Consider the following 26,923-nt stretch of genomic DNA (forward strand, 5'->3'; position numbering starts at 1 on the left):
CTTGTAATTCTGTGGCATAATTGGTGAATTTCACCTGCCAGGCACTATGCAGACTGCAAATGACAGTGCAGAATTCAGACTTGGATATATACCAGAAATCAAAATAAATGCTCAAAAAAGATACTGGAAACACCACAACATGATTTTTTGGTTGCTCATTCAAACACCCATGATATTTACTTTAAATGTACTATGATTTACACTTGGCCTGCTACATTGAAATAGTTTCTTTTGATTTATATTATCAACCAGAAAAAAATTTACTAACATGCATTGGAAGTGAGAGATCATATTAAAGCAAAGAATAATCTCTAGTTTTTTGTGCAGATGGAGATAAGAGCATGATGTATTACAACAGAGATTAAAACAAGTATCTGCAGTAAGCATTCTGAACTGCACCCTGGGAATCAGGAACCCTGGAAGAAGCACCACAAGAGCAGGCTTTGGACTTCCTTATGGAAGTATGATATCTTAGATCAACCATCCTTTGGGATGGAAAGATGAACTCTGGAATTCTTTATGTATAAATATGCAAACACTCAATTAATATTACCTACAGATGGCCACTTAACTTTTCACATTTAAAGCCAAAGGCAAAGAGCTAGAAGATGGCTCAATAAAAATAGAGAAAAAATCAGGTATGATGTGCTTATTGTCTTTTATTCATCTCATTATTTCCATAACCAAGCAGACAGAAACTTTTCATTTATTTCCTGAGGAAATATTTCATTTGTGTAATTCGCTATAGAGCACAAGGTGCATTTATTTACATGAAATTCACTCCCTGTGCTTTGTTTGCTTGGTGTCCACCAGGCCTAAAAGCACTGCATCAGCTTCCAGCAACGTTGTATCAGTTGTTGCACCCAAGAACCTGGATGTGAGTTCAAGGTCGACCAGTTTCAGGCGAACACGGGTTCCTCTCTGGTATTTTCTGTGAAGAAAAAGGAAGAAGAAGGTAAGTTCTGTCAAGCCATGATCTTGCACGTCCTAAGGCTGCTCTCTTCTCTGCAGACAGAAGCAGCAGTCCCATAAAAACCAAGATGCTGCAAGGGAAGTCCAACACTGTTGTAGCATCAGCACTAAAACTTCTGGGCCATACTCTGTGACACCACAGAGCCAACCTCTGTTGATTGAATCCTGCCCACTGAAGAGCAGACAACACCAAGATTGCACCAAAGGAACGTGGGCTCTACAGAAAAGCAGTTTGTTATATAGGAAATTACTTGTGTCTTCCACCAAAACATTTTACTGGGCCATTCGCTGTGATGCACACAATTATCTGCAGGACAACATATCATTAAAGGGGAGGACAAGTCATCATTAGATCACTGGTGACATTGCTATTATCAAAAAAGTATAATGCCAGCTAACTATGGTTTGTATTTCCAAATCTGGGCCTCAGGCAAGGGAACTTTTCTTGTCCTACCCCCTCTTCCAAAAAGTACGTATCATCTGCTGGTTTTTTACTACATATAATTAAAAGAAACCCCACAACTATTGTATTGAAACATTATGACTGCAGGGCTGGGTTTTATTGTTTTATGCTCATTTTTGCTCTTTTTCCTTTTAAGTCAGAAGATGCCAGTGTTCAAAATGTATTAAAAACAGACCTGTGTCAAGGTGACCATGCCAAATCAGCAAGAATTGTTGAAAAACTTCTATTTTTGAAATCTTCTATAATGCACCTGGAGAACTGCTCATCAAAGTCCAGCAATAAAACTGACACTTATTCTTCCTTTGAAAGTTGAAGCCATACCCAATTTTTTCTCTACTCAAAGAATAAAGAGCTGAAGCTACCAAAGCTTGACCACTTTGACCAAAAGCAAAAGATAACTGGAAACTTTCTAGTTACAGAACAGAGAAAATCTAACAGGAAAGTTTGGTTGGAGGCATTTCCACCTTGCTCATTTTCACCTTCAGCCTGTGCAATCTCAGCTGACTGACAACTGTTGGCAAGCATGGAGCAAAACTGAACTAGTTTTCAACTTTCTTTGGAGTATCAAACCAAAATCCTTTTGGAAAACTAACATCTTAAGAAAAGATACTGGACTTGCATTTTTTTTTTCTGTTTTCTGTCAGTTCTACCTTACATTAACTTCCTGGTTAATCCTGGGTAGTAATTTGGTTATGTTCCAGGCTGCAAAGGAAGATGGAGGCCTCTGCTCTGAACAAGGAGCTCACACAGGCTACTTCAGTGAGCAAAGCTTCTGCCAACACTCATCCCAATGAACCCTGTGATGAATGTGGGAATCAACACAGTGGAAATAGTGCACACTTTCTTAAAAACATGAAATTGAAGCCTTTCATCTGCCCCAAACACAAGTCAGTGCTGTTGCAGTGAAGAGTCTGGCAGAGCTATCAAAGGAGAGAACAGTTCATGTGAGGCTGATACCTGAGTAGTTGGAAAAGGTGAATTCTGCCACCTTCTATGGGAAATATTTGCATTTCAAAACACAACAGCTTCACAACTGATGATGGTAAAGCTAATGTAAAATGCTTCAGAGGAGTGTGATGAGGGGGGAAAAAATAAATTAAAAGACAAAGCATAAAATGGATGTTTTCTGGGATTTGCTAAGACTTTCTTAAATAAGAAAGTTCTCTAAAGAATCCAGTTCTCTAAAGTTTTAATATAAGAGGGGCAATGAAGAGGAAAGCTCCTGACTCCTCCCAGCAGCCAACAGCTTAAATGAAGATGTCAGCTGACTAGGGATTTTAGCCATTTGGGCATAATGGAGAAATCTACAAAAAAATCTTCAGCATGAACCCAACCTTTATACTGTTGACAGCTACAGTCTACACAGGTTGCTTTAACATTCAGTCATAAAGATTATCCTGATACCTAATACTATCTTTGACATAAATTATCAAACTTTTCTGCCTTAATATCAATGAGTGTGAGGAGTGGACGGGTGTGAGAAAAGATAAATTCTTTAAAAAACAGAGATAAATTAATTTTTGATCGAAGGCAAAAGAAAAGGCAGAGAAAGATATCTGAGAGGGAGAAGAGAGGGAGATGACACCTCACAAGGAATAAAAACAGGCTTGGGAATACACAAAAGAGATGATGACAAGAAAGCATTGAAAACACTGTGGGCAAATAATGTGGAAATTAAGGAAACAGTACGGACTAAAGTCATAGAAGAGGAAGAAGCTACTGAAAAGTTAAGATTGCATTAAACAAATTCTGATGACACTAAACTCAGATCTGGGAACTAACACGTTTGGTGCTGTTAGAAAAAACATGTTTTTAACCTAATAAACTTCATACTAAAAAAAAGGTTCCATGACAAATTTTGAAGACCAGCAATTCCTCTGCCTTTTACTTCCCTCCTTTCTCCTGAATGGAAATGCAGCTCACCAGTAATGGAAAGCAGGATGCTACTGTGAAAACTGGGTTCAGAGTCCAACACCTCCACAGAAGCTCCAACTGAACGAGGTTGATATTGATTCAGAACTCCTCTCCCAAGTTGAGAGCACAGAGTAGCAGAGATTGAACTTGCATCATGCAGGAGTTCCTTTTGGACTACAGTGGTAAGAGTTTTGCAAGTGAGTACATGAAACTTATTTTTTTCTAATCAAACCCTTAAAAGTGGAATTTAGAACCAGGAAAATCCATGAGGAAAATCTGTGAAGAAACTGTACTTCTCATGATTAATACTCCTAATTTGATAATAAATCAATAATCTTAACCATTACTCCCCCCATTTTAGCATTATGAATACCCTGTTCATTGTATAATCTGCAGAGAACTTTGCCCAAATTTCCAGACACCTCTATCATATATTTGTAACACAAAATCTAAGCAATCGTATTTTCAGAAAAAGCACCACAATCTTAAATCCTGTTTCAGTAACTCAAACAGATTCCAGGCACTTTAATAGTACTTAAACATTAAAGAAGGTTTTCCAGTCACAGCACATCTGCTTACAAAGAGATCCTGAAGAAAATCACTTTAAGGAGCTGACACAACTGCCACTTTGTGTGAATATAAACCTTTGGGTTTGTGACAGATGTTCCCTAGAGCTAAAACACTTAAGAATAAATGAGAAGTGGAAGATGTAGAAAAAGTAAAAACATGAACACAACATGCAGCAGTGGTCTACCCACCACCTTCAGCGCAAGAGGCAGTGAGGTTGTTCTATGCATAGTAACCATATGCTTTCCACAAAGGTATTTATCCTTAAATAAAAACCATCCTGTGGTTAAAGAACCTTGAATCAGAAACAAAGCTGGCATTTTATTATTTTTAGGAATGGTGTCCTAGGAGACACAGAACACCAGTGTAGAAGGAAAGAAACCATCTACTCCATTTTGCAAAAGGGCTTGCTTTATTTTTATGTAATAATGTGGGTATTCAAGATCATCCTGTCTCATGACTATCATCAGGAACCATTAACCTCCACTCATCACCCAAGCTCTGTGTCTGCCAAGGATGCATGAGCTTTCCTCCTACTTCCTATCACCAGGTAAGAGAATTAAATTCACTTTAAAGTAGACAAAGGTAGTTTAAGTTGCATATGTAAGTGAAAGTACAGAAATATTCTACAGAACTCTGAAAACTTATTTTGCAAGTAGAGTCAAAGCTTTCCCCACTCTCCAGAATTTGCTTACTAGAGCTATCAATTTTATCCACTTGGGAAGAAGAGTTTCACGTGGAAGGACTACACCTAACACCCAGCTTCAGAGGTGGGGATTCACCAGCTGAGCTGTGACCCCATCTCAGGCCACTGTGGATGGAGCACCCACAGAAGTACCCACCAGAAACCTCTGCTTCAACTTCAGCCAAGGATCAGTGGTCTTCAAAAAGCTTTCTCTAATTTGAACATGAGCTTTCAGGCTTCTCTGCATCTCTTCTGGAGTGGGCAAAGTGCCTGATAGAGGTGCACTTTGCCTCAAATGTTTGCTTCATCAGATGGCTCTAGGTTAGGTTGGTTGCAACCCAAACAATGGTTTCAGCACTCCAGTAATTTTTGGACTGCCTTGGAAAACAATTTGAAAAGAAGCAAGATGAAAATCCTTTTTCTTATTTGAACCTTTACACAGTCTGTGAGAGCACAGAGAAATCATGCATTACAGCCCTGCTGATGTTGCTTCAAGAAAAAAAGCAAATACAAAAATTACAGTTTATGTCCTCTTATTCCATTAAAACCAGGCATTTTACCTTTGCATGCTAACAGCAAACTGCTGTGTCAGTACTGACATGAAGTCAGCCTTCTCTGTGCTGAATGTACATAAATAGCACAGCTTCCACTTCCAAAATTAAGGAACTTTGAAGCTTTCTTCTGATTGACAATATCCTTTTTACTGCAAGTTGGTCCCTGTCCCAATCATTTCACTTTTGCACTGGAGCTTTAAATCTCTCAGAATCTTAATGGTAAACTAAAGGAAACGGGCCCAAACTCCAAAACTCTTCAGTCCAGATTTTAAACTTTTTATTTTTTAAGAAGCAAGGAATTTTACTATATTCCCTTAAAACTTATGTATAAACAAACCCCTCCAGTATTCTCTTCATAAAAAAAATTGGAGGGGAGGATACAGAATGATGTTTTTCAGCTCTTGCTAACTTTCAAGAAAGCTGGGGCGGAAATGTTATTTTTTAATTTAAAAGTCATTTCAGGCTACAGCAAAAGGTTTGCAAAGGGAGTTAACCTGGAAAGCAATGAGCATGTAAAAAAAAAAAAAAAAAAAAAAAAAGTTTTTTTGATCCTAATTATACCGTTTGCTAGCAAGAAAGTAGGACAGTACTTTTGCAGGTGTGCCATTTCAAATGTAAAGGAAGCATTCTGTATTACTACATGGCATAAAAAAATTATTCAAACTCTAAAATATAGATGTAAACATTAAAATATTTTGGTAAACTATCCACTATTTAAAACTGCATATATTAACTCACAGAGCAGGAAGTTGTCCTTTTTCTATTAAAACTGTTCAGGTTATTATCCTAAAATTTAAAGCTAAAACCCCTCAATTCTTGGAAACAGTGCTAAAAAAATATCAATGTAATTACAGAAATAGCTGAGCCTCACCAGGTCTTGGCTGGTATCTCCGAATCATTTTAAAACTGCATTTGCAGGTTCCCTCTGCCCCATAATATAAAAATTTAGGACTGCTGTTTGAGACAAACAGAGTATTTTAGCTGATATTCCCTGGAGTTTGTCACTGGTTTTTAGTCTCCATTTCTTCCTTTGGAAAGATGACCTCTGCAAGGCAAAGCTGCATGAACTGCCTAGGGCTGACTATGAACACTCTCACCCAACATTCATTCCTCCATTCCTTCAGTCCCACCCCTCAAAAACATGCATTGCTGAATGGAGGAGGTAGGCAACTATTAAACCTGAGTTTTAATTCCTATACTCAGGGTGACATTTAGAGAATTTAATTTTAAATGCTTTTTGCAGCATATGTTTTAATGTCTCCCAAAACATTCTAGTGATGGCTTTCAAAACCTGCAATAAAAGCAATCCCTGGATTATGTCACATACAAAATACATTAATATTAGACACTTCAAAGAAAGGGTTAGAGCTGAGCCATGGTACGCTCAGAGAATGCCATGAGAAGTGTTAAGTTCTTCCATTTTTGTGCTGTGAGAAATTCAAAGTGTGTGTTTCAAATCTATTATTCACAAGGTTTTGTTTTGGCCCTAAACAGAGTTTAAGATTCTTAATGGTTTCATTTTCTTGATTTATTATGTGGAAGACATACATTATCAACCTTGGGGAAAAAAATGCAACTCAAAAGGTACTGAAGTAAATTTGACTATAACTTTTTCTCCACATTTTTTGTTCACCACTCTCACCACCAAGCCCACCCCTTCTCAAGAGTTTTGAAGCATTCACAGATGTTGCCTGGGACCACAATGGTCTCAAGTGTCTCAGCAAGGAGAGGCCACACACCCATCTTAAGCAGCTACAGATCTATATGATTTTGGTACAGGTCACCTTCTGATGCCCTACAGGGAAGGAACACAGCAGAAGCACAACACTTCCCAACAACCCCTCACTCATTGCCAGAATGAATCAAATTCTCATTCAAAAAAAATACAGGTGAAAAGGAGGTGAGCAGACTGCTGTCAAGTTGGAGGCAGTGTGGTTTTACTCAGTAATCTTGCTCAAGTGGCCTCTTCTAGCAGGGTACACATTGCACATCCAGTGATGGGGGAATGGTGATCTTGCTTCCAGCAGCTCAGTACAGCAGTCATGACACACACTCCCCTCCCAGAAAGAGGTCCCAGGCAATGCTGGGGCAAAAAGATCAAATCCTAGTTTTTTAGGTACAAGCAAGATGGAGGAAAGTGGCAGTAAAAAAGAAGTGTAAATCTGCACAGAGAACACAGGATGGTAAGAGAGATACTAGGAGAGTGTGTGCAGTGTCCTGCTGCCTACCTTTCTTTAAAGATTATTAAAGAGAGGACAAAGAACATGCATAAAACTGAATAATCACATAAAGATCTTGATCTGTCAACTGATTAAAATGATTGGGTTGTCTATACCGTAACAGAATTAAAATACTGGTATTAAAAGGTGCTTGCATTTATCTGGGAAACACATGTAACAGCAGGAAACTGAGGTCCAACAAATGCAAATCACAGTTTTGCAAATAATACTGATGAACATCTAGAAAACATTTCAAAGCACTGAGATTTTTCAGCCATTGATGGCTTCACACAAAGAGATGTCAAAACAGCCACATTAGTTCAGCACAGGGTAACCTGCAGAAATGTCATGTCTTGTGACACAGTGAAGTCCTGAGAGATGACCCGAAGGTCCCTTTTAGCTTAAATTTTATTCATCCATTATTTATTATCACAGCACACAGTCATTTAAATGAAGGCTGGGTGTTCAAGATAGGAGTCTGAAAGCATCCCTATTCTCTAAAATCAAACATTCACAAAAAAACCACTCTAAGGTTGCTCTATGCATTTTCCATCAGAAAATGCATTCTTTCTTCTTGTGACTCATCAACCCATGGCCACTTCAGCTGTATTTGTTTCCCACTCAATTTGTTTTTCCTCTCTTCATGAACCAATAAGCAAGAAAACATACTCTCATTTCCTCTGAACATTCGCTGTTTGAGATACCTGCTTAATAATTCTTCAGAATATTTTTGCTCCTTGTGTCAAAGCCATCCTTTTACAATGAAAAAGGCCATAATCTACTAGATACAAGCACGGATCTAGACAGTCTGCTAGATAAAGCAGATAAAAGCCTCTCATCCTCTTGGAAGCATTAGCAGAATGCTGTAAACCTTTATGAAGCAGCTTAAAGAACATTCATTGTCACCTTGGTGTTTTCAGACAACAGTGGAGAAGTAGAACCTACGGAAACCATTAAAACCAACAGGTACTTTGTGCACCTGAGAAAAATCCAAAGCCAGCCACCATTCTGCTCTGACCAGTGCTAAAGAAGAAATTTGACATGAATACCATTAAAAGTTTGGGAAAAGTAGCTCAATCCTGAGATGTGAAAACCATTCCTGAACACTTGGAAATACCCCTGTCCACCTGGAGCTTACGGAGGCACTGCACACACAGGGATCTCGTGGCATGTACTGACACCGGGCAGGAAGGTAACTGTGGAACAGCTTGGTAAGAGGAACAGAACTTGAGGGCCACTCTATCATTAGGGGGAAAAATATTATCTCCAATTATCCTTACAGAGCAGCCCCCAGCCATCACATATTGGTGAAGCTCTGGCATCTTCATTTGGTGGGACTCAGTTTCAGGGACCTTGCCAACCTTCCCTGTGCCTGCACTGCTGGTGGCCACCTGAGAGTGGCACAGATGGAGGTGAATGAAACATGGAAGGTTTCATTCCTGTAGCTAAAAGAAGGCAAAGGCTGAAAAGAACTGTTTGATGATTGTCATGGAAAAGCCCCAAGCAAACCACTGTGAAGACACTGTCAAACTCTGCTATTCCAATGGTATCAATAATCAAAAGCCAAAGATGCCAAATATTTACATCTAATGATATTCCAGTCAGTACAGACATTTGGACTCTCAGCAGAACTCAGTTGTGAAAAGCTCATAAGAAGCTGCTTGCCTTCAATTCCAGCAAAATCCAAGGTTCCCAATATTTACAAGAAAAGACAAAAAAAATCTTGCTGTAATTTTTGCTACAGTCTCCACAAGAATCAATTTGCATTCACTAAGACTTGTGGGACAGGATCATTCTCTTTCAAAAAAGAATCCACAGAATAATCTGCCTTTTAAAATGTACTTCATTTCATATCAAAGATGAACATTATAACCTTTTCTCTATGGCATGGTGAGGTAAGCTCTGACAAACGAAACCTGCAATAGGTGGCTCCTGTCACCTAAGAACTTGTTTCAGATATAGTTATGTCATCATACAGTAACTTATGCCAGTTCTTTTCTCAGTCTGTAACATAAAACATATCCCTTGAATTGAGAGGAAACGTGACTAAAAGGAAAGAAATAAACGAAAACCAAATCTTTAGCACAAACTGCTAAATTTTTTCTGCTGTTTAAGCTATGTAATGAACTATTTTGATTAAAATATTGCTTTGTAATTTACAAAATGCTAAAAAATAGAGATCATATACTTAAACACAGAAAAAATTAGCAAATTAGACTACGAAACCCAAAGCCCTCCCTGGTGACCAGAAGCCACGAAAACTGCTTAGAAGATGAAACAAACTGTACCCAGTTGAAAAAAAAAAAACAACCAAATGCTGGCAAAGCATGTTTCAGGTTTCCACAAGTGATCTCTATCTCCTTGCCCACACTTGTCTCAGTGAGATGCTTTTCAAGTACATAGCCCTAAACCTTCAGCCCTCCAAATTTCCAACAGTTTCTACAATAGTTTTCTGCTGCTGTTCCCAGACCTAGCCCATATATTCAGCCAATCTTACTTTTCCCATTCTCCTTTCAATTTCTTGCCCAATTTCAATTTCTTTTATCAGGACCAACTAAATTCAGTAGATTGGGGTTGGTTTGGTTTGGTTTTTCTCAGTGCTTCTCAGTTCTGTCTTTCAGTCAGTTCCAGTCCCCTTGCACCACACTCTGGCACATCTCTTATGAGCAATTCAAAAAAAGAGGCTATGATAATTCAGAGATAGTTATTATCAAAATCAGACTGTTTCTCCCCCTTTCTGCCTAGGTAATGACACCATCCAGGGGAATAATGACAAGGCCTTTAAAAACCTGCTGAGCTTTTGTGCTTAACCCTCAAGCTCTGTACAGCTAGGAGAAGCTGCCACACAGGAAAAACTTCAACAAATCAGGATAATTCATATTATGTCAGCAGATTTTTGCAGACGTATCCTCTAACCCTGCTCTGATGCTCCCATCTGTGCCAAGTACTGTCCATGTCCTTTCTTTGTCTTTAAACCCCATCATAGCTATAAACTGGATTTAATCTTCTCTTGGGAGGGCTGGATGCATAAGATGGGTGGGGAGACCAGACTGGCTAACCCAGTGAGTGCTGGTAATCACATTAATGCAAGGGCTGGCATATACCAACAGACAGAAAACAGAGATGCTGAAGAGCTGAAGCAGATGCCTGAATTCTCAGCTGCACATGAACCCAACAGGAAAGAGACAGGAAAGGTGCTAAAGATAGGGAAGGCTGGGAACTAATGGTTTGGGGTCTCAGTGAAAGATTGTGAGAATTACGAGATTATGAGGAGAGGCTGAGGGAGCTGGGGCTGTTCAGCCCGGAGAAGAGGAGGCTCAGAGGAGACCTCATCACTCTCTACAACTCCCTGAAAGGAGGGTGTAGCCAGGGGGGGGTTGGTCTCTTTTCCCAGGCAACTCTCAGCAAGACAAGAGGGCACGGTCTCAAGTTGTGCCGGGGGAGGTTTAGGTTGGACATTAGAAAGAATTTCTTTACTGAGAGGGTGATCAAACATTGGAATGGGCTGCCCTGGGAAGTAGTGGATTCTCTGTCCCTGGAGATATTTAAAAAGAGACTGGATGTGGCACTCAGTGCCATGGTCTGGGAACTGCAGCGGTAGTGGATCAAGGGTTGGACTTGATGATCTCTGAGGTCCCTTCCAACCCAGCCAATTCTATGATTCTATGATTGGGAGTGAGGAGTGGGGTCTAGAGGAGATGCAATACTGAGCTGGTGTAAGTAGGTGGGCTCTAAAAGAAGAGGAGCTGGAGGTACCACATGGTTCCACTTTATCAATCAACTAAGGGTGAGGGAGGACTGCTGAACAGCACCAGTCTCTGCCTTGAACCTTCCTATTCCTCTGCCTTTTCCCAATTCTCCTTTTGGCTGTTGGTGCCCTCTGGCTTGCACAGTCACTGTTCACCTGTGACAAAAGTTAAGTCACGTCCCATCTAACAGCTGGTTTATAGGATGCACCATGTGCAGATGGCTCAGATAACTGCAAGACACTCAGTGAAGTAATCCAAAAATTCAGGTAACGATGTCTGAATGTATCAGTGCTATGGCTGAAGTCTGGCAAAGCTAAAAGAGGATAAAATGGGATCTTGCAGGGAAAAAGCACCACTGTAGCAACAGATTATAAAAATAACTCTTTCCAGTGTTCATACATCATCTTGAAGCATCACTGAGTGTGCATATCTATAATATATATCTGCATTTAAACACCAGGGAACATTACCTAACATTTTAAGGTATGTCAAACACTCCTTCTTTACATTTCAGCTACTTGTTAGTGTCCATTTAAATCTGAATGCACCAACAACAATCTCAACTACTTACATTATGAGTGAACAATACAGACTAATACTGAACAGACTTACTGATGAAAAGGAGGTCATGGTGCTCCTTTACAGGGACATTTTCAGATTTGGTCAAGAACATTTCTTTGCAAGCTAACACTTGCATTATTCATTCAAATGGCTTTCACAGTTAATAAAAGCCTATTCAGAGACAACATGAAAATCTTACTGGGGAGTGGCATGTTAAAAATACAACTGGTTTGACATTGTCAGTTTGATTTCAAGAACTGGCAAGAAACTGGCAAGTGTGAGGTCTGGGGAAGGCTCACTTCTCTGCAGAATGCCATGCACCTTTGAGAAAACCCAGTAGTTGATGCTTTCACTTTCTGCTAATAATAACTGACATGAGGAGATCATAGCTGGAGAAGGACAGTTTTTCAAAAGGTGTGTTTCAGATTTAAAAAAAAATGTGTTTCACAACACACATGAGACAGAACAGGAAAATGCATCAAGAATATCCACAAAGAACACAGTGTTCAGAGGCAAGGAATTAACAGTGAGACAGTTCACCCAGCAATGTCCACAGAATGATCCTCAGACTGCTAAGGCAGCTTTTAGGAACATTAAAGGGATGGAAAAAGCACACACACCAGCACGAAACAAGGTATTAACAGACATTATTAACACATTAGAAATTACAAAGGTTATCCTGATGCTTTAATACTTGAGCTTAAGGAAATAGGGACTATCACTGAACGTAACTATCAGAAGGAACATAGAATGTCAGAAAATTTAGTTTTGGAGGCAATAAAGAAGAAATGAACAGTTTGATATATATGAAAAGAGACATGCAGGCAAAAATGGCCATTGCAGGTTGAAAGTGGACAAGGAGGGACCTCCAGGGAAACCCCAAAAAGGAACCATACTTCTGAGTACAACAGCAGAACACATCCTGGGTTCCTGAAATCAAAGGCAGCAGAAGCGTAGGATGAGTTTCCAAAGGAAATTCTAATCAACAGATGGGGATATAGAAACAGGAGTATGCTTATAATTTTATAAGGAAGACTGAAAGAACAGGGGAAAAAACCTAGGGTAAGTATAATTTAAGTAATTCAATGAAAGTGGAGTAACAAACAAGAAACAGGCCTCAGGGCTGAAAAAGGTTTATTTAAGAATAGTATAAAGTAGGTGCATTCATGACTGTAGATCTGCATCCAGTATGTGAAGAATACCTGGAAATGAAGTGGCAACAACTGGCATGACCTGGAGAACAACCATCTTCCTGATCTACTTGCTCAGCCTATACACTCTTTAATAACTACCTTATTGTCTTCTAGTCAATAGAGAAACACTGGTAAGTTCTCATTAAACATAATACACAAATATGGAGTGAGAAAACACCTATCACAGGAGACTGTGGTTCTTTTTTTCTCTAAATGGGGAAAAATGAAAGTTCCACAGAAAATTAATCATCACATTACCATTCTCCATGGTAAGGCAACTAGGCATAGATAAAAACATCTGGGCAAAAAGGAAAGAACAGAGCTTCTGTCATTAGAAAAACAAACTGAGAAACTAATTAATGGTTATCACAGAGAGTCAGAGAACTTTCTCCTTCATAGTCTCAACTCCAAATTATCCATACAAGTGGCTTCCTCAAGGAATTTTTCATCTGTAAGCTCTTTCTTGAGCCATTCTGAAATGAAGCCATTCCCCACTTTCTGTGCAAACTTACAACTGTATCTACATAAGCAGACCTTTCACATCAGAACATATTTACTGTGGTGATATGAAATTGTCAGCCAAAGGAGTTAAGGTAATTACAAAATCTGCGTGTATTTCAGAAGTGAAGACAAAAAGAACCCACGATATGGATAAAAGGAACTTAGTCCAGACCCCAGTGTACAGATCTGTGTTTCTCTTGCTCAGTACCATCAACAGAAGAGATGGATTCAAAGCTTTAGGTTGGCAACATTGTCAGCTGTGCCCAAAGAAGCACCATGTTCTCTGACAGGCTGTAGCACAACAAACAGTTTGAGAGAGCCACTTGCTTTTTGGTATGAAAGTTCAGCCAAGCACTTAATGCTATTAGTTTCTAATTTTAAGCTGTTTTCTTAGAACCATTATATAGCAATCCCTATCATAAGAAGGATTTAGAAGGTGGCATGTACTGTATCAGATCTTCATAAATTAAAAAAATAGGAGCTGGAAGTAGAACAGCTCTCTCTTCACAGTCAGACCACTTTTGTTGGCTCACCAAACATGACTGGCAAGACTTCCACTCAGAGCAGCAGAGCTGCTGCACATGCCTGGGACAAACCTCGTGATCATCCAAACTATGCCAACCATACCTTGCACGACTGCATGCCAAGGAGAAAGTGTTATTAGCCAGGATTGGCTCAAACAATTCACTCCCCACAAAGCTACTTTAATGTACTGTCTCTACTGGGAAAAAAAAAAACAGTAATCCAACAATACATTACGATACTTTCCCATCACTGCAGCAATTCCCACCACAGGCAACACTTTGTCTCCAACAAAGAAGCCTCACATTCTGTGTCTGCAAAAAAACCTATCCATACTGTAGGGATGCCAAGAGGAACATCTGTGTGCTCAGAAGGACACAAAACTGGCTTTTTGTGTGCGTGTGTGTGTGCCTGGGTGAAAGGGATGGGGGCAGGGAACTCACAGACAATAGTTTGTGTGACTGCCTGGTAAGGAAATGCTCTTTCAGTCCCTTCCTCCTTCCTTTAATTTCTTTTTTCAATCAGAACAAGGGATTCAAACAGCCACAACAGCTATCAACTACTTCTCCAAGTCTACTGAAAAGGGTTAAGATTCTCCCACATTACCAGTATTACCCTGGATTTATTTTTTACCAGAAATTATTTCCTTAGGTGTAAAGCACATGTATCTACTTTTCATCAAATAATCTGAGGATTCGAGTTCTACTTTTCCCCTTGGCACAAATTATTATGAGTCTAATGTAGATCTCATTCATAAAATACTGTATCCCAGCTAGCAAATTATCTCCTACAAGATGGATGAATCGTGGGCTTTGATTAGAAAAAAAGTTAAGACCAAAAAGAAGAGGGGAAAAAATCAGACAAAAAAAGTAAAAACACTGCTGCTTTTCTGAATGTTGGATCAATCACCTGCATAGCAACATAAGAGAATGTGAACCAGGAACATGCACTACCATGAAATTAAAGCTGTAAAGCAGGGAAAACCAGTAAAATGCAAGCAGGTGATTACTGCAAAGGCAAAGAGCATTGACTACCAATGAATACTTAGATTTTGGTTTTATAAGACCTACTTAATCAGCTATTTAGACAATCCAACAATTCTTTACTGGTGGATTGAAAAGTCCTGTTTTCTTCTCCAATTTAGAAGGTACCTTGTTGTGGTGGGACTGTCCTGGCATTTGAATATGTTCAAGTTCCTGGCAACATGCAAAAATCAGAAGAAAATAAGTTTTTTTCTGGAGCTGTGCTTACTAATGCCATATTCTGCTTTTATTCCCTACCCATTCTACAGATGCTCCTTCCCAACCTATGTGGTGCAATCTGATCATCTGACAGAGACCATTTATTCAGACTGCTTCATGCCTCATCTTTAATGCCAGCATTACCCCCGCAACTGGGAACAAGCGGCCCAGGGAATCAATTAGCAGAAACGTATCTGTTTCCCTAAATATTTGTAACTCTTTAACCAAGAGTCTGAAATTACATCCCCTTCCTTTGGGGAAAAAGGAGCCAGGAGATGTAAATCTGGGCCAGAGCTCAGCCTTTCAATCAGCCTCCCAAGCACTCACCTTGCTGGGAACGTGGTCGAGCAAAACAGGCAGGTTTTGACATATCTTTTGCACATCAGACAAAGAGTATGACATTTGCTGCTCACAGCAAGCAGTGTTACCTTTGTGTGCCTTCTCCAGAGAGGAAATTGAGTTACAGGAGCTCCTGCAACTCCTGCACATGGGGAAAGGGAACAAACCAGCCGCATCAACTGGGAGAGGTGGCTACAGTATTTTACTCTGGGTTTGGAGACCTCAGTCCAGCACTTGACGCAGAGGGCTGAACTCAGGCATGCAGAATCCATCTTTAGCAGGGCTCTCTGGGTGTGGAAGCCCCTTTACTGGGCAGATCTTGACTATCAAATCATTCAGATATAAATTGCTTCTCTATGGTGCCAGATCTGATATGGCTGAACTAGGCTCCAAATATTGAGCTCCATGGGGTAGAGTGAAAGTCGCTTTGCAGGGAGTCAGCTAAGGACAAGAAGGGTTCTTTTAGCTCCTGTTTAGCCCAGACCTTGCCAAATCTAGTCTGATTGCACATTTCTGCATGGGGCTCAGATTTCCAGAAGGTCTTATTGACCCAGGTCTAATGCTACCTAAATGGGAAGAGTCAGCTTTAGTTCAGTGTTGCACTTAAGCTGTTATGTCCTGCTGCAACAGAGGATGCTAAGGGCGACCACAGAGGACTGCAAGAAACCAGCCCAGGCTGATCCAAGGGTCCAAGGTGAGCACGTGCCAACATCTCCCACTGACAGGGTGGGACAACTCAGGTCTCCTTCCTAATCTATCCTGAAATACCCACGAGATCCTGGCAAATGGGTTAAAGTGGGTATCTCCAACCCAAACACCTTGGAAAAAAGGTGACAGAAAATAAAGAAGTCCTTGTTTGGACTTATTTAGATAAAACACAACTGAGTAAGTGAACAAAGGTTAAGAGTATTTACTTGAACTTAACATTGTGTGAAAGAATAATGTTCCACCTCTTCTGTGCATGAGTAAAAACTACCAACATAATCACTTTGTATATACAGACACTATTTTTGCTCTTATTTGACAGTCTTCAGTGAAATGAGTTGATTTGAATGCTCAGGAAAACAAGATAAAAATGGTTGAAGTCACTCAAATATCAAATGTAAGAAACATTATTTTTAGAGAATTTTCCCTTTTTTTCTACATTGTTATTACCAAATCCTCAACTCAGATGGAGACTGGGACTGTGACACATGCAAACATGTACAGACAGCAAATCCTGAAATATTTGAAAAGTGCTTGGATTCTCTAAGAGCTCTTGTCCATGTCATGGAAATGGACAAGCTTATTGATCTCTCTGGATGTGTATATACATAGCTGTGCAATGTTCCTGCACAAGTGGTTGCTGAATTGAGGCTAAAAAAATCCCAACAAGACAGACAGACACAATAATGAAGAACAGACAGAGCAAAATACAGGGGCACGACTTCATTTGCTGGTCTTTCTTCAGAGCAGTGAGTGCTGTTTATGAATGCAATACTTGCACTTCTACTCTACTTTCATATTTACCTTCAAACTTTAGGCAGTTAAACTGAGACACACCATCTAATTTCCTTCACATCTCCTTATCAGCATTTATTTGGTTTAAAAAAGAATCACCAAAAGTTTCTATAGCTGATGTCAGAGGATACAAGCATTTAGTGAGAATGTTTACTCCCAGCTAATGCTTCCATGAAATCCTAGAAGGCCAAGCACCTTGGCCTGTATCCTGCACTACTGGAGTGAAAAAGGGAAGCTGTTCAATGCTCTCATTTCCTTTGTCACTGTGCAAGGGTTTTATACTCAACCCTTGATAGCATGCAAAAATATTCAAACTCTGTACCATGATCTCCTTAATTCATCACTGCAGCTCCTCTGTAGTGCCTTCAAGTCATGATCCTCAAGCCCTACTGCCAAACTACAAACTACTTAAGAAAATAAAAGTACTTTGTGTGCAGTAATTCTGCAAGGGTCTTCATTTTGTTCAATTAGAACTTAACTGCATTGAGACTCTGAAAGGCTTCCCCAGACTATCCACAAAAGCACAGGAACAGACTTCAAGCCCCCTCTGCCACATATTTTTTTTACTTGCAAAATATTCTTCTGACTGCTTATGTTTTTATTCTTAAAACCACTGAAAAGGTACTTGAAGACCCCAAGGATTTCAAACACTTACAAAATGCACTACGGCTTTCTATAAAAAAAGGAAAACATTCTACAACAAACTTAAATTGGATGTTTGGTATGTTCACCTTCAATACCTGATAATAAGAATGAGGTTTGCAATTTAATAGCTTCTGAAGCGCCTCAGAAATAATAAACTAACTACATCCTGCAGAGTTAGAGTGGTGGCACATATGTATGAAACAGAGTAGCTTTGGAAATATTTGTGAAACAGCCCAGCACATCTACCCATCACCCTTCCGCACGTCACACATGCCTTTATTTTCCATTTTCACTCCCTTTCTGTTTTCCCAAGCTGCCCTGAAACCCTTGACTGATTAACTTACCACCCTCAGACTCCTAGGAAATGCCATAGAAAGCTGTGGTAGAGCTGGGGCATGCACTGGCTTTGCTGCTGTGAATTATCTCAACAGAACAGATGGAGAAGGTTGCACTCAATTTCAGTTCCTACTTTTTTTCTGCCCTCAATCACCATGGGGTCTATAATGCTGGGACTCCTGGTCATGCTCACCCACAAAAACCTGAGCGTCTAAAAGGGCAGTCTGCGAATCATAGAATCATAGAATTGGCTGGGTTGGAAGGGACCTCAGAGATCATCAAGTCCAACCCTTGATCCACTACCGCTGCAGTTCCCAGACCATGGCACTGAGTGCCACATCCAGTCTCTTTTTAAGTATCTCCAGGGACGGAGAATCCACTACTTCCCTGGGCAGCCCATTCCAATGCTTGATCACCCTCTCAATAAAGAAATTCTTTCTAATGTCCAACCTAAACCTCCCCCGGCACAACTTGAGACCGTGCCCTCTTGTCTTGCTGAGAGTTGCCTGGGAAAAGAGACCAACCCCCACCTGGCTACACCCTCCTTTCAGGTAGTTGTAGAGAGCCTTCTTTCTTCACTCCTACCCAACCACTCTTGACACCATCATTGCAAGAAGGCAAGCTCTCTGGCTCTCTGGCTGCCAACCTGCACAAGGGAGATGGCCAATGTATACAGCAGAGGATAATGGCAATGTGGACCCTGTCTGTTTCTGCTCTTAGCAGAAGACAAGGCCATAAAAAAATATGAGGGACCCCTACATGCCTGTCTCCTCCTAACCCACGTCAAGAGAAGATATGGAGAATACAACAAAAGAAAACAGGCTTTGCCAGTGCTGGAGGGGTTTTGTTCAAGGTAATTAAAACCAATGGAAAATTCATAGTTTATAAGCGTGGAATAAAAATGACATCCAAAATGTTAGAAACTAGTCTTGTGGTAAAGGCAGCCCTTCATTCAAATACCAACTTCATACTAAAGATTCAGTACTTCTAATAAAACAAAGAATGTTTTTGTCCCAATCAATGTCCAACTAAGCTTGGTCATTGAAAATTGACCTGCTTATCACTTCCATCTATCTCAGAAGTCAGAGCTTGTGGTAATATTTGCTAGCAAAAGTAAGAGAGATCTGAAGCCTGCTTCCCTACCTTTCACTTGTTTGGCTTTTCATTCAATCACTCAAGAATTTCAGCTCCTGCTACTGCTTACTTTCTGGTGGAGTATGGTAAGACAGAATTAATCATGATAACAAAATCCTATTCTGGTTTGTGAGTAAAACTAATTGTAGTACAGTATTTCTTTTCTACCACCTTAGAAGGTGCCTTGCAGCTTTCCCACAGTATCGAGTTCCCGATAGAGTCACACGCAGAGAGCGTCTAGATGACAACTCATTCCAGCTTAACCTACCTTTTCAAACAAACTTCTCCAAACAATGTATTATCTGCATTTTAAATGGAGGGTGAAATTCTACCACTCTCTCTACAAAAAGGACAGGGAGGTTTATTGTACTCCACAAAAGATTTAAGGAAAGTATTGACGGTTCAAGCAATCCATAATACTCTTGGGGTGGAAAGAATCATTCGGAAAGTTTTCTCACACAGGAAAAACTAAGAAAAAAAAACTTACACATAAACAGTTTTGTCTATTAATGCCATTAAAATATTTTATCAGCTCTAGAAGAGTTTACTTCTGAAGCCAATGGTGCTGCTTATAATAATAATGACTATACAAGACAAAAACAGGTATTCAGTCACCCACGTCAAATTCAGCTTCTCTTATACTTGGGAATAAACTCAGATTACCTGGGTGATAAAACACCCACAGAGCCCAGGGCATGACTGAACACTGGGAGGCAGCTACAATTTTACCTTGTTTCAGGACTGATCTTCAGTACTTGCTTGGCTGTTTATCACCTGAAGAAATTTAACCTGCAACCAGGATGCAAGGTGTACATCCTTCCACAGAGATGACTCTCATCACTGCTACCACCCCTGTACCACTATGCTTATGGACCAGAACTTTAAATTTAACCCCTTCATCTCAGCACCTCATCCATCTACCATATTCTTTAAGCACACTGGACTTAGACCCTTTCAGACCCTGTCTTAGGCACATCTCACACTGTTCCATTACAGCATTAATCACACTTGTGAAACTAAATGAAATGTTAGAAGAAAATTAGAAGAAAGTGTGCTGGTTGTGGTGAGGTTATTCAACCCCACTATTGATGGATGCACACAACTGACACACAAAGAAAAGTATTTCTGTCAAAAAGTCACTATTTCCTCATTACTGTAATTAAAAAGTCTTAAATTGAAATGCTTAAGTGCTTGAATTAATTTTTCTTTCACAGTATGTGATTGATTTGATCAAATAAAATAATTCCAATAATATGCCATGACAAAGTAGGATTAATTAACTAAACCCTAAAATACCACTTTTTACTATATGAAAAGTCATGTTGTTTAGAATAAATGAAACATATACATAAAACTTCATATATAAAAAGTCATTTATTTACCATAGGACTTAAGGAACAGGCAACACTTAACATCCAGTAGAACAGAAAATGAATGCAAGAATGACAGATTTGCTTCATCAGCTGCAGTAAAAATCAGAAACCACAGAAGATTTACAGTTCAGCTAGCACAGCAATTACTGTTACATGGGATTTGGAAATCCCTGGCAGGGGACTTGAATTTGTCTGTGCACTGAATTCTCTGTCCAAACAGCAATTTTTCTGACCAAGGGAAGCACCAGCAGCATTTCTGAGAGACGTGGGGGACAGCAGACAGGCTGGGATGGTAATAAAAGAGCAGCTACCGTAACCTTGCTGCTGCAGTGGTGACAGTGAAGTGGCTCTGCAAAGTCCAAGGGTTCCCCTTCACTGTGTGAACATTTAATTCCTCAGAGAACACACTGAGCTTGAAATAATTGTTTAAGTGGTTTTCTTTCAGCTTTATCAGGTGCAAGAACAATATTTCAGACTTACTTCAGATACCAAATTAATTTTGCTGGAGGGACTGGAAAAAACATCAGGGAAGTATTTACTGAATGTTTATTAGAATACTATCATTATCATAACCTCCTTGTCAAATAAACACCCATCTTTGTGACAGAAAAAAGGGCAATTCATAACACTTGTGTCATTTAATATTGACTCTAACTACAGCCTACATTTTTCATTCAAGTGTAATGATAACCCTTGATTTACATCAAGGCATATCAATGGTAACCTGTGATTTTTTTTTTAAAAGGGGGATTAATAATTAAGGAATTTAATATCCAAACACATGGCTTTTATCCTTAGTTCATGCCTTGGATGTTGCAAGAGGAATGTCTCACAGCAAACTGCTTTGTGCTGTAATTGTGCAGGCTGTGCAGCAATATCTAGGTTAGCAGTGTGATTTCAAATGCAGGTAATTGAACTGCAATCCCAAGACCAAAAATATTTAGATTTTTTTGTATAGCAGCCTTGAAGAAGACAAGGGAGTGAGACTGCAGTAACTCAGGCAGCTAGAATTTGTCCTAAGTGACAGGAAAAAACCCAATATTAAGTTAATAACTCTTCAGAATTTTCAGCACTTATTTCTTAATTTCAAAATCTAAGTAACTTCTGTGAAATGACTAATTGACACATACAGCACCTTCTTAAAGGGTTTCCCTTTTAGGAATCAACAGGTTTGTGCATGCAAGCACGTGCATGCAGTCATGCAATGACTGAATTAATTAAACTATAAATGGTGTGTGTAAACTTGTACTAAATACTGCTTTTTGATGGTGATTCTGGAGGCTAACATGTTTGCATTTTTCATTTATTTTTTCCTAACATTTTCTAGCTTAAGCAAAAAAAAAAGCCCAGCTACAAAGCTGTAAGCAGTATATTAATTTTTCAGAAAAAGAAGGCCAAACCAGGACAGAAGCATATATGAAAATTCTTCACAACATATATAAGAAACACAGGAAAACAGATGGCCAGAAGTTGGGAAGACAAATTGTAAGGTTATTTCTTGTCAAACAGTGCTCATGGTGAGCCAGAAAAAAATATATTTACTTAAGTTACAGTTCAGCAAAAATAGCTAGTAAATGGTTTCAGCAATTTTTTAAGGAACTGGTGCCATGGTCGAGCAGATGTGGTAGTGTTGGGACAAAGGCTGGACTTGATAATTACAGAGGTCTTTTCCAGCCTCAATAATTCTGTGATAAGGTAATATGACTGACTACCTCAGCTTCTTCCAACTACCACCTAGCAAATGGAAAGGCATAAGAGTTCAGAAAATGCACTAAATGAAATCGAAGTGGCAGAATCAATTCTGGGTAATAACTGTATCAGTATTTCAGCCAAAGCTTCCTATGTCACTCCTAATTATTTTATGGTCATTTACAAAAGAAATTGAGCAAGTTACTTTGAGATTGTATTTATGAGTGTTTGTCATCCATCTGCATCACTTGTAAGGGAACATAAAACCTTGGAAAAAAGACAGCATTTTACATGCAGCATGCAGAAATATTTATTTCAAGAATTTTGAAGTGTTACTGGCACCTACTGTATTTGAAAGCTGGATTTTCTACTGTACTTGCCTTGAAGTGTCTCAAAAGCAAGTCTTCTTTAATGCTTAGCCATTTTTTAAATGCTTCACCAAAACCAGAAAAATTAAGTAATTATAAGAGATTTCCAGTCTTATCTTTTACACTAAAGGAGGTTACCCCTGACAAGTATTTATCTAACTAATTCTTAAGAAACCTCTGCAAAGGAAAGGTTTTTTTAAACAGCCCCCTAGGTAAGCCCTCTCAGAGTTTTACCATCTTAACAGTTGAACTTGTTTACCTACTATCTAAGCTAATTGTCTAAGCTAATTGTCTTAACCAAGCCAGCTTTTTCTGTTTTTCCTCCAGCAAAGATCAAAAGATATGACTGAATCATTTTCTATACTGGAAATAGGGTTTGAATACATGCACAAATTATTTTCATATTAAAATGATTTTAAAAGAAATAATGAAACAAGATGAGTAGGAGACTTCATTAGTCTGAGGTTCAACAAGGCCAAGTGCCGGGTCCTGCACTTTGGCCACAACAACCCCATGGGGAGCTCCAGGCTGGGCACAGAGTGGTTGGAGAGCAGCCAGGCAGAAAGGGACCTGGGAGTCTGGATTGACAGGAAGCTGAACATGAGCCAGCAGTGTGCCCAGGTAGCCAAGAAGGCCAATGGCATCCTGGCCTGTATCAGGAACAGCGTGGCCAGCAGGTCCAAGGAAGTGATTCTGCCCCTGTACTCAGCCCTGGTGAGGCCACACCTTGAGTCCTGTGTCCAGTTCTGGGCCCCTCAGTTTAGGAAAGATATCGAGGTCCTGGAGCAGGTCCAAAGGAGGGCAACCAGGCTGGTGAAGGGACTCGAGCACAGATCCTGTGAGGAGAGGCTGAGGGAGCTGGGTCTGTTCAGCCTGGAGAAGAGGAGGCTCAGAGGAGACCTCATCACTCTCTACAACTCCCTGAAAGGAGGGCGTAGCCAGGTGGGGGTTGGTCTCTTTTCCCAGGCAACCCTCAGCAAGACAAGAGGGCACAGTCTTAAGTTGTGCCGGGGGAGGTTTAGGTTGGACATTAGAAGGAATTTCTTTATTGAGAGGGTGATCAAGCATTGGAATGGGCTGCCCCGGGAAGTGGTGGATTCTCTGTCCCTGGAGATATTTAAAAAGAGACTGGATGTGGCACTCAGTGCCATGGTCTGGTAACTGCATTGGTAGTGGATCAAGGGTTGGACTTGATGATCTCTGAGGTCCCTTCCAACCCAGCCAATTCTATGATTCTATGATTTATGACATGAAGGAAAGCTATAAGAAAGATGAGGTGGCAAAAATAAGCTTTCAAAAGCTAAATATTAAAATTAAATTTCTCCAACCATGTCAATTCAGTCCCTTAGGCGTACATTCAAGTTTTATTCAACATTAAGCATTGTTAAGGTTGTAAGTATATCATAGGGCAGGAAAATGAGCCTAACATATTTTCAATCCAAGTTCAGTTTTCAGTCTTTTTTTCCCCAAGGTGATCAGCACTACTACTGTTACTGTTGTCACTATGAGAAATCACCTCATGCAAACTGTCCATTAGCCAACACAAAAACCAATACTTGATTCTCTAATCATAAGACTGATGACTGGCACAGTGATCAAGGCACTGTGAAATGCAAATAATTGTTTTCTTCTGTACAGCAGAAATAAAACAAGAAGTCTAGAAATCACTGTTTCTTCCTGATCCCTATCCATCCTCCTTCCCTGGGCTGTAGGACAGATGTCTGTGCTGTCAGTGCTTGTGTTGCCTTTGGCCTGGGAGAAGAACCAGTAGACACTAAAGGGTACACACTAAAGGTTGTAGCACTCACTGCCATGGTCTGATAACCACAGTGGTAATGGATTAAGGGTTGGACTTGATGATATCAGAGGTCCTTTCCAACCTGGATGATTCTGTGTACCAAGAGTTGCCTGGAAATGAACACTGCTCAAAGCTGATGCATTTGAACATCCTTGCCAGAAGCACCTATGAAATGCCTGTGTGTGTCCAAACACTGACTATCTCAGCTCAGTCTGTGCAGATTGCACATAGGCATCTCCCCAATGAAGGTTACCCCTGTGAAATTTCAAGGTTGCCCAGAAGCAAGGCAGGATATATACTCCATAAAAACCATCCACAGCAATGTGCTTCCAGAAATGCTTGAAACATTCCTGCAATACAAAAAGTAAAATAAACAAGCAGCATACAGAAAGCAAAATGAGGATGGGTAATTTAATGCCAAGCATTCAAAATCCAACAGAATTGAGCACACTGAGTGACAGGAGATACAAAACACAGTGTATGAGGCAAGCTTGCTTAGGTAGCACCACAATCAGTCTTGCCAATGTAGTATAAGCAGAAGTATACTTTTAACAATTTCTTGCTAATAATGAATTGTACTGAACAGTTGCTTTGCTATGGGAACAACTGCCCCACATCAAAAGAACTTCATTTGTACATCAAAGGAGAAATTACACTCAGTAAAAACCTTTCTTTGAATTGTCACTTAAAAATAGCATAGAACAAACTTAACTTTTGGGCTGAAGACTTTTAAGGGGAGCAGACATGTTCATTATGGCAAAAAAAACCCCGCCCAAGAACGCTTTCACTCTGCATGCTTCAAATATCATAGGAAAGAGCAGAAACTACGTCGTGTGAGGAGGTGGGTGTGAAAAAGAGGAAGACTATTTCTTCCACGTACTGCAAAGCCTCTCAGCAACATCAAAGGCAAGCACAGCAAGTTCTTCTAAGAGGTGTTTGTTTATGCTCCAAGAGGAGCTTATGGTGCGTAGGATTCCCAGTTGGATGGAGGAATGCACTCCCATCAATACCAAGATCCTCTCACACTTCTATTTACTCCTCAAACACCCCCTTTATTCCACTAGCCCTATGTGAAAACTTGCTAGAGACTCAAGAGGTGCATAGTACTGTGCCTGTGAAGCCTGCTTTGCCCACTCACAACATAATATTAAATATTGCCTTGCTTGCTCTCTCCCCGCTGCTTTTCTCTTTCAGGAAATTCTTTGGTGCTCTCTGCAGAATTTTGCAACTTCATTCAACGCTGTTCACAAAGTCTGAAGTAGCTTAGTGCTGGGGCTTTATGTCATTTACTGGTGATGGCATGGGTTTATGTCACACACAGCACTTTCAGGCTTTTCACTAATCCCCATTCTTCTTTTCTTCTAAGCCTTATGATACTTGAGAATTTGACAGGAGGAAGTTTCATATGGACAAGGCCTTCCAAAACCAAGCTGCCACAGGCTGTTGTTGACCAGATGAAATGCAGCAGAGTGGAGCTTTCATCTGTCAAAAGCTGCACAAACCGCAATGCAAGCTCTTATTCTTTTTCTCTGCAGAAGGGCAGAAGTAAAAGCTGCAGGTTCAAACCCATTTGAGACTTTAAAGCCCACAGAAGTACTCAGAACAAAGGGCCAAGTGCTACAAGCAAGGATGGCCCTGCATTGCTTTCAATTTTAGCTCTGTAAGAAAATCTCCCCCAAAATCTTAAAACTTTTATGACTAGATCCTAATTGCAAAATGGAAAGAGATAATGTTAAAAGATTTTAAATTCAGTAAAAACTGAAACCCAAGTAAACCACTGCTGCTTTAAAAATATAACCACATCACACAGTGACTTTGTCATCAGCCTAAACCCATAAAATGCAGAAGAAAAACTCGTAGGTAACTTCAATGTACTCAATTACTTCCATTAACTGTTTACATTTCCTAATGAAATCAAACAGTTTCGCTGCCCTAAGCAATATAGCTTTGAGATGAAAAAGAAGGCCATATCCTCCTTGTTTTGAAGTCTCTCCACTCATGAGATGTTCTAGTAGGAAACACCCTTCCTCCAGCTGTAAGGACAGTTGAGCAGCTGCCTTAATAACCAATGCCAGCTCCACATTAATACATAAAAGCAGCTGCCTGCCTGCCTATGCAGCTGAAGGAAAAGTGCTGTAGGCACAGGCCAGTATCTAATACTGGCACTGATTGCAAAGGCAGCTGCTCAGTTCATGCAGCTGCAGCAGGAGTGCTAGGTGTCAAAGTCACAATGAGAAATGGAAGATGGAATGGCTCAAAATATGTAATCATAATTCCCAGACTTTATAACAGATACTTGCATCCTTAATCTCTGATCCATAGCTGCCCATTTGTGAACTGGGATAAATATGGGATAAATATGCCTCTCTGCTCATGGGATCCTGAAAAACGAAATTCATTTGTGACTGTGAAGCATATTAATATCATGATATCATATCAATGCCAAAACCAGGGAATTCAATCTTCTCTGCGAACTATTCAAAGCACAGCATAGCTGTTCCTTACATAAAAACAACTTGTTCTATCACATTAAACAATAGCAGAGACTTAGAAAAATTTAAAATTAAAATTAGGCATGGATAGGCAGCTTAAGCCCTCTT

General features: G+C 39.9%; 1 protein-coding gene across 1 annotated transcript in view; it reads right to left on the bottom strand.

Annotated features, from left to right (window-relative positions):
* Positions 1-641: 641 nt before the first annotated feature.
* Positions 642-26,923, bottom strand: part of TPD52 (tumor protein D52) — a 149,777-nt gene continuing 123,495 nt past the window's right edge. Inside the window, exon 3 of the mRNA XM_071737836.1 lies at positions 642-931. Coding sequence (XP_071593937.1) covers positions 778-931 — 154 coding nt within the window. The 3' untranslated portion in view covers positions 642-777. The remainder of the gene's footprint in view (positions 932-26,923) is intronic.

The sequence above is a fragment of the Heliangelus exortis genome, chromosome 2 (genome assembly GCF_036169615.1).
Source record: "Heliangelus exortis chromosome 2, bHelExo1.hap1, whole genome shotgun sequence".
Taxonomy (NCBI): Eukaryota; Metazoa; Chordata; class Aves; order Apodiformes; family Trochilidae; genus Heliangelus; species Heliangelus exortis.